Source organism: Acanthaster planci, linkage group LG11, assembly GCF_054643075.1.
Source record: "Acanthaster planci isolate LZ-2023a linkage group LG11, COTS_SCS, whole genome shotgun sequence".
Classification (NCBI taxonomy): domain Eukaryota; kingdom Metazoa; phylum Echinodermata; class Asteroidea; order Valvatida; family Acanthasteridae; genus Acanthaster; species Acanthaster planci.
The window spans coordinates 7,034,498-7,042,909 of record NC_141787.1 but is presented as its reverse complement, the minus strand read 5'-3'; the positions used below and the strand labels follow the sequence as shown (position 1 = coordinate 7,042,909).

The following is an 8,412-nucleotide window of genomic DNA, read 5'->3' as shown; positions in this document are numbered from 1 at the left end:
GAGTCTCCAAAGTAAATTGGCTGCCATATAAGGGCAAGGTTAAGGTGACTTCCTAATCTTCATCATCCATCAATTTACAGTCTTGGTGCAGTTCTCGAAATGTTCAGTTTCTAAAGAAGGCAAAATGACAGCAAAATTCTCAGTTGGAAGTTGCGTCCAGGCATTTGATGAGTTGGGAAGATGGTGGGCAGCTAAAGTAGTCAAAGATGAAGAATGGTCATACCTAGTGAGTTTTACTGGATATACTACGCTTGATATCTGGGTGGATGAACGTTGAGTAAGACATCCAGTACCTCCCTATGAAGAGTATCATCAGAGTCATAAGTAACATGCTCATGTTCCATTTTAACATTCAATTGTTGGTCTACCGGTATATCCGAAAGAAATATGATTTAAAAATTAATATGTATTTCCAAAAGATACCAGTACTTCTACAAAGAATTAATAAATAAATAACAAATTAGCTATTTCTTTTTAAATGCACTCCACATGTTTCTGAAAGAAAAACCCAATTAAGAAGGATTAGTAAATCGTAATATTTGCGGCAGGCAAGTTGTCTGTGGTACATGTAAAAAAGTGTTACCTGTTGATGTAATGAAATGCCATAAAACCCTAGAAAGTCGTCCCGTTTTCATAAATCACAGATTTCTACCTTTGAATATTTTACAGTTTAACACGGGTGAGCATTACAGCCAACAAATATCATATATCTTTGTTACAGAAAACCGCCGGCAAGCAACAAAAAATCACTGTCAAAAAAGTGTTAAAGGAAGCAGTACAGTTTCTGAGAGAGTGTCAGCAAGGCGATCAGGTTGAAACAAGTGATGGACACAAAGGCACTATTCTAACAGTGGATCCCTTCAAAAGGATCTTTGTCCTGCAAGATGGAATCGCAGTAAACCTTGAAAACATTTCATTTCCAGGTACAGATTACTCAGATAAATGTTTTAGGGTTTCCAACATACATCTTGGTCATACATTTTTTTAAACTTCTTATTCCTAAAAAATCCTGGAAAAGTCATGAAGTGTAGTTTTCCAGGAAATGAAGTTTTCTGTGGAAACCCAGTTTTCACAACCAAGAGAGCAATTTAATAACAAGATGACTCTAGTGTTAGATTTAATTTAATTAATTTGATATGTTTTCTGCTAACTTTATACTAGTTAATGAAATCTGTTTGGACTGTATACAATAAAACATGCCATGATCAGGAGGGATCACAGAAACTTTTTTATAAATCCCGAATTTTGTACTGGTAGTTTCCATTTCGGGTTACTTCTTTTACAAAAAGCCCAAAATTGCGGGCCTATTTGGAAAGACAATGAGAGCTGGGCGAACAGTTTTACTATTTTCGATATATCTTTGGGAAACGGCAAATAAAAACAAATCGTGACTTAAACCCATAAATTGAAACAAAAAGTGATCAACTGGCCAAAATCTTGAATTTCCGGCGAAAAAACTGGAGACAAACCTCCTCCGTGAGTCAACAGGCGGCGCTATTTCGGTCTGATTTTTCACGGCTTTCTATGCGTGCACTGAACTAAAGGAAGCCCATTTGAAGACAAGGTAAAATCGACCACGTTTGCAGCGACGGTGCAGGCAACCAAAGTCCTTTGGGCCTCTTACCCCCCTCCAGCGGCAACTTAAAAAAAAAAAAAAAAAAAAAAAAGCAGAGTGTTCTTGGGTCATTCAGCTTTCTATTGATTTTCAATTTTAAGTAGGTTACCTAACCAATGAAATATCTAATTATTCACCACCCCCCCTTAAAAAAGTGAACGCTCCCAAGTCTGTCATCAGCAGCCATTTTTCAAATGACATCCCTCCACCTTTTCAGTCTCTTGGAATAATTTGTCAGTAGCATTTTGCTGTGCTTGGCCCTGGGATGGGTGCCCTTGAATGTGGAGAGTTCATTCTGGGCCATTCTTCCAAAATCCCACAATTTCTTCGGCCACACAATCTCCTCTTTTTCAAATAAACTCTAGGGATACTTTTTCAGCGCCCCAGTTTGGCGAAGAAAAAAAGGTTTGTGGTTAGGGCTAGGGTTAGGGTTAGGGTAAAGGTTGGGTTTGGGGTTGTGGTTAGGGTTAGTGATATATAGCTTTGTGGTTATGGCTAGGGTAGGGTTAGAGTAAGGGTTAAGGTTAGGGTGAGGGGTAGGGTAAGAGTTAGGATTGGGGTTGTGGTCGGATTTAGTGATATATATGTTTGTGGTTAGGGTTAGGGATATATAGGTTTGTGGTTATGGTTAGGGACACTAGGGTGAGGGATGGTCTTGGTGTTAAGGTTAGGATATCGTGAGTGTTGGTGATTGGGTTAGAGAATGGGACAGTCAGGATCAACATTTGACACAACTGAAAATACGACAACTCGAGTCAACATATTAAAACCATATAAAAATGACAGGAACAGTGCTCACTTTTCAAGTAAAGAGGCTTGCATCACACGGCAAAGTATCTAAATAACTAAACCATGTATCAAATCCACCACACAAGCGAACAGTCTATTTTCCTTTTTATCAGAACTGTTAGTGTTCCTGATTCACTCCAACCCCTGGAAAAAGGGCCTGCGTGATACCATCAAGGTTGCATCCCGCGAAATGATTGTATTTCTGCGTGCGAACTCATTGATGTTCTGTAATCCCAGGGATTTTTACAATAAAACATGCCATAATCAGGAGGGATCAAAGAAACATTTTTATAAATCCCGAATTTTGGACTGGTAGTTTCTTTCACAGAAAGCCCGAAATTGCGGGCCTGTTTGGAAAGACAGTTTTGGATATATCTTTGGAAAAAAGGCAAATAAAAACAAATCGTGGGTGAAACCCATAAAATTGAAACGAAAAGTGATCTACTGGCCATAATCTTGAATTTCCGGTGCAAAAACCGAAGACAAACCTCCACCCAGAGTCAACAGACGGCACTATATCGCTAAACCGTGTTTGGGTCCATTCCTGCCTAGTGATCTCAATCAAAAAAAGCGACGTATCTGTATAGTGAATTGTTATTATTGACGGTGCAAGGGAAACATATCAAGGGGCCGCACAGTCTGGCAACACTCGCCTCCTTATTTCATTGAAGAAAAAACATATAGTACAATTTCGCTTGCTTTCAACTGCAGAATCACTTGATATTTTCAAACAGAAATCCTCACAAAAGACATGCATGTCCAACTTGTATTGGATTAATCTTCTTGCGTCACGCCAACAGATCTGCTCCCCCAAATACAAGCACAAAACTGATTAAACAAAAGCAAAACAAACAAACAGACAATCCCTATAGTTATTTGAATTTCAACAACAGAAAATGACAGAGAATCCACTGGATGTCGAATAAGTATAGATTTGGGTTTTACCCTAATCACGTCCTAAAAGCGGTATACAGCCTCTGTATCACGGGGCACTCCATTCAGTTTTGTTTTTATCTCCATGTAACCCACGTTACATTTAATTTTGGCGAGACTGAAACTTTAAGTTGTCATTTATATCTAGAGCCTCACTGGCCTTCAAATTTATATCAGTATTCGAGTTACAAAAAGGGACAAAGGAAAAAAGTCACCCAAGTTACTTGGTCAAGAATATGGCTCTTTTCAAACTCAAATGGAACACCACCCAAATTTACATGCCATTTTTCAAAACTTAAAGGAATCTACGTTTAAGATCCATCTCTGATCACTCCTTTTAGTTCTACACCAGGCAGGGTTTTAATCTCAAAATTTATTGTATCTGCTCCTGTACCTTGCAATCAGAACATCTTTCTCTGGAAACCTGTATTTCTCTGCCATAGTGGGGGGTTTAGACTGAGCAGCAGTGTTGGGTACAACAAACAGCATCGTCGGATAGCCTCTTTAAACAGAGTCCTGACATACCCTGAGGAGAACAAACAATACAGTGATTTTGAATATGGAAATTCTTAATTACAACAGCTCTTCTTTGGAATTTTCAAAAAGTGTCCTTTGTTTGCCTACACGTATATGTATTAACATGGGCTTTTTAAGCCTTTACTTAGTCACACTTTACGGGGGAAAAATAAAAAAGTTGTATTTCCTGAAATCTGTTGAAAGATACAATTTTAAATCTCCAGTCTTACTTATCTAAATTCTTTTTCAAATGCAAGGAATATGTCATGTTGAGAGCATAAATGTACTTCCGGAAAAAATGAGATTTGAGGGGAAATTTTACAATCTACAAACCATGGGTTTTGTGGAATAAACTTGACAAATTAATAAAGCAAGACCCCTACCAAAGGAAGCTGCTTCTTGGATTTATTTCACCATAGCTTCCCCCGGCTTAAACTTTGGCTTGCTGAGGTGAAACATGTGAGTGCCCTTGGATGTGGTAGCATGGCTTCTGTCACTATTCTCGTTTTAGTGATGGCCAGCAATGTGAAGCCTAACAAATACAACAAGTGTATGATTTTCAACAAAAGGAAAAATTTATAGAAGTAAATCTGGAATGGCCATATTGAAAGTAAATAAAGGGATGGCAAAAGATTGGTCCAGTTGGATAAATTTCCAGGAGAAGCAAAATGCTCAAAAACATTTAGACTAAGTAAATAACATAAGAGTCAATTTCAAAACTGAAGTAACACCTTAATTCTACTCACCTGCAAGTTATACCATCATATGAGTAGGCCTTCATCTCGGGAGCAAATTGGTTTATGAGGCTGTGGAAGCTCTCCAGGGAGGACGTCTGCGCTGTGGAAGACATTTTCCGAATATCTTTCAGCAGTGAAGTACTCTCCAGGAATTGGTACAGCTGGGTAGTTTCCTCTGTCCCTATAAAGCCACGAACCTGATTTGTTAATATCATTTTGTTTCAATTAATCTTCATGACTCCTGTATTAAAGAACCATAAGGGAAAGCCTGAAAGTAAATTCTTTTTTTAATACCTGGCTTCAACCATTTCTTCTTTTGCCTCCCAAGTCGGCCTTGGTCACACTTAGTATATAGAGCAGAGTGCCCTTGGTGTACTCCAACGATATGGTTACATAAAGAGGCCCACTTGGCCTCCCGGAGATCGTCCTCTGCATCAGTGGTGGAAGAGGCACACCAATAGACATGATTGTTTATGGACCTCTTCCATTCGGCCACACCTTCAAACCCTTTCCTCTTTGATAACTTATCGACCTTCTTCTTGATTCCTTAATGAAAAATAAAAAAAATAAATGATACAAAATAAACTTCAGCGTGTTAAGGCTTACTTTTTTGGCAAAGTGAAATCACTTTTTTGCAAAAAGGAAAGTAACTGTTCCATTAGAAAATTATATCCAAGATAATGCAAAGATACTTTGGGCCTTTCAAATAATTTCTTGCCATAAATATTTTCCTATGTGTTTCTCAAGAAATCAGTTGAAATTCTGTAGTCTCGGCAAATGGATTTGAGGGTCATAAAAACAAATATTGATTTTTGGATATAACTTTAAATCTTTATCCTCAACTACTGGTACCTTTTGCTACATGCCAGACGTCATACATGTGCAGAATTATTGGCTCATGTTCCCGCACATATTTGGCCAAAGACCGAAGACGGTCAGTGACGAGCTTGCAGACAGTGAGGTCAGCTTCACGTAGGGTTGCCATTGTCCTTTTGAAGCCCTCCAGCTCCATGTGGTAGCTACTCTTGACTTCTTTGCACTAACAAATGAATACACAACAAATACATGTACTAAATTTTAGTAACAGTCAATCTGAGGCTATCAATCAAGGCGCAGCGGCAGCAGCAAATTGAAATAAGCAGCAAATTGAAACTTTCAAATTGACTTTATATACAGAATAAAGTTAATGAAATGAATGCATCCTTTTGCTCGTACAAATTGTCAAGAACCATTTATCAAAAACCATCGCATGTACATCAACTCTACCTTTCTTTAGAAACAAAGACTCACCTGTACAGGCTGAATATCAACAATCTTGTAGGCGTTGAGTTCTATTGCAGAGTAGCTCCCATATTTAGCGGAGTGGCCTGGACTATCTTCCTGTCCATCCCTGCCGATGACTAGCGCTTGACTATCAGCTTTCAGACGAAGCTTTAATTCGGTGATGTGTTGTGTCCACACGGCTTCAACTGATGGCAAGAGGTGTCTCTTCTGGTGGGAGAAAAAAGTGCGCAGCGAAATACAAGTTGCCCCCGTACAGGTCAACATGCGGAGAACCTTTGATGGGCTGGCACCAGCAAACAGGAAAGCTGCAGATAGTAGCAGATTTCCTGCAGGTGTTGCACCCAGCCATGGCTGGGAACTCCAGGTCGTCCCCTTGGACTTGCAGGCCCCTCATCGCTGAAAAACAGAAACGAAAGTCCCCACAGTTCGTTTCATCAGACTGATCTTCCGTGAACCGCACTTGAAACACTTCCTGAAAGGTTGGAAGAGCTGCCCCTCGAACAGTGTACTTTGGATGATCTTGAGGAAAAACATCCGGTGATATTGGAACGGTCTGTGGACTTCTTTCCCTTCTGTTTACAAAAGATCAATGGCATTTGGATAAACCAAGGTGATACCACGGTGAGTGTAGGAATGAAAAGTAGTTTCTACTCTGCGATGAGAGAAGGTTAATTTTAAATTAAAAAAAACATGTGGCTTTGTTTCTGTTGTAACCTTATAAAATAAATTTTAATTTCATATACTGCATCTATCGTACTTACTTTTTGAATGACCGGGTCCGACAAGGTTCTGAAGATGATGACGAAGATGATGATGAGGATGGTTCATAGTCGGAGGAATCATCACGCTCTTGTTCCTCTTCTAACTCTTCCTCTTCTAATTCTTCAACTTCTGCATCATCAAGCAGCTTGCATTGTATTCCAGTTTCGCTGACTTCGGGAACAGCTTATATTCCGGCATCGGTATCTATCAGAAAAAAAAATGTATAAATTTGCTGTTTATCATGAACTGTGACGAGAACAATAAAACCGAATAAGAAGAAAAAATGTCATTTATAAATTAATATGATAACAAAAATAGACATTTCAAATACATTTTGATACTTACGTATATCGCAACAAAGAATTTTCACTGGATCAGTCTGACAAGCAGCATCCACATTCTGTACATGTAAAAGAACAAAATGAAAGTTATTTAAAAAAATTTTCTAGAGAGAACAATTGAAAGAACAATACCCATTTTGTTCCTCTTGAATGTTCAACAATAGTTGAAGGGAGCAAGTGATTGTGATGGACTTACCGACACAACTGGAATCATGCTACGAGCACTTACAGTACACTCTGGGTCTTGCACACTTTCTATGCACAAGGTTCTATCTCCAACCTTTCCGACCTGATTGCTCTCTCTTCTGGCTTGTTTCCGTGGAAGCACATCCTCCAAAACCTGATAGCAGTTTCCAATGAAAGAAAACAAATTAAATGAAATTAATCCTTGTTAAAATGAATAGGAGAAATAGTTCAGTAAAACAACAGCGTCATTTATAAACTACCACAGTTGTGCTTATATAGTGAAAAATATATTGAAAGGCAGAAGAAACAAAATCAGGTGCGGAAACCTTACGGCTAATGATATTGTTGCTTCTCATCTTCATGGCACACACATGAATGTCACGATCAGTAAGGCTCATGCTGATTGAAAAAGAACTGCACCTTGCATATTAGTGAGTGTTAACCGATTTTAACCCTGCCCCGTCATTAGCCTATCAAAATGTACAAATATCAAAGTAGGCTACTATTTCTGTACAGTGTTTCTAGCTTTAAGATCAACAGAATAAACAACCAAAATTAACAAAACGTGTACAAAACGATTACATGCACCATGCGATTATGAAACTAACGTGAATGCATGGCGAGTGAGTGAGTAAGTTTGCCTATTTATAGGGAGGAGGGTGTTCTCGAGCTCATAGGAATAGGGTGGCATGGAGGCAGGGGTAGTGGGGTCCAGCAGCAGGGGGAGGAGGTCGAGCGCAGGAGGCCAGCCGGCGCCCAGTGGCCCTAGGGCGGACCGGACTTGGAGGAGGAGACCGGGGAGGACCAGCGGCGGGAGGGCCCCCGGGCCGGGACGGGCGCCGGGGCCCCGTCGCTGGTGGGCCGGAGGTGTCCGGGACTCGGCAGTGCAGCGGGCGTAGCTGGAGGAAGGCCTGCCGGAACTGACGGTAGAGTGAACGAGCGCTTCCCCGGTGGCCGAGGATTGGGTGCTGGGCTGCATGTCTGACGCAGCAGCACCAAACTGACTTGAAATCCACGGTTAATAGTGTACCCCGCAGGAGGGCTCTCGAGGAGTACCACCAGGGTGCCGAGTCGCCACATCGGTCCCAATGCCATCACGCGATCAGCTGTTTGGCAGGGATGAACTAGGGCCTCCAGCCCGAGGGCGGCATCTCGCAGCGGGCGGCGTCGGTCCCGCCGCGGGTGCCGGACGGGGAGCGTTACGGGGGAGCGGCGCGCGCTGAAGATTTCTTCCTGGGACTGCGTTGTC

The 8,412-nt window shown here is 40.8% G+C and overlaps 1 protein-coding gene and 1 pseudogene across 1 annotated transcript; both read right to left on the bottom strand.

Moving 5' to 3' along the window:
- Window positions 1-4,703, bottom strand: part of LOC147797312 (uncharacterized) — an 11,745-nt pseudogene extending 7,042 nt beyond the window's left edge.
- A 112-nt stretch (window positions 4,704-4,815) lies between these two features.
- On the bottom strand, window positions 4,816-8,142 carry LOC147797311 (uncharacterized). Its single transcript, XM_087143507.1, has 7 exons — window positions 7,805-8,142; window positions 7,258-7,317; window positions 6,636-6,663; window positions 5,881-6,246; window positions 5,443-5,629; window positions 4,998-5,136; window positions 4,816-4,831 (listed from the first exon to the last, which is right to left on the bottom strand). The coding sequence occupies exons 1-7, from the start codon at window positions 8,140-8,142 to the stop codon at window positions 4,816-4,818; spliced, it is 1,134 nt and encodes a 377-aa protein (XP_086999633.1).
- Window positions 8,143-8,412: the final 270 nt, after the last annotated feature.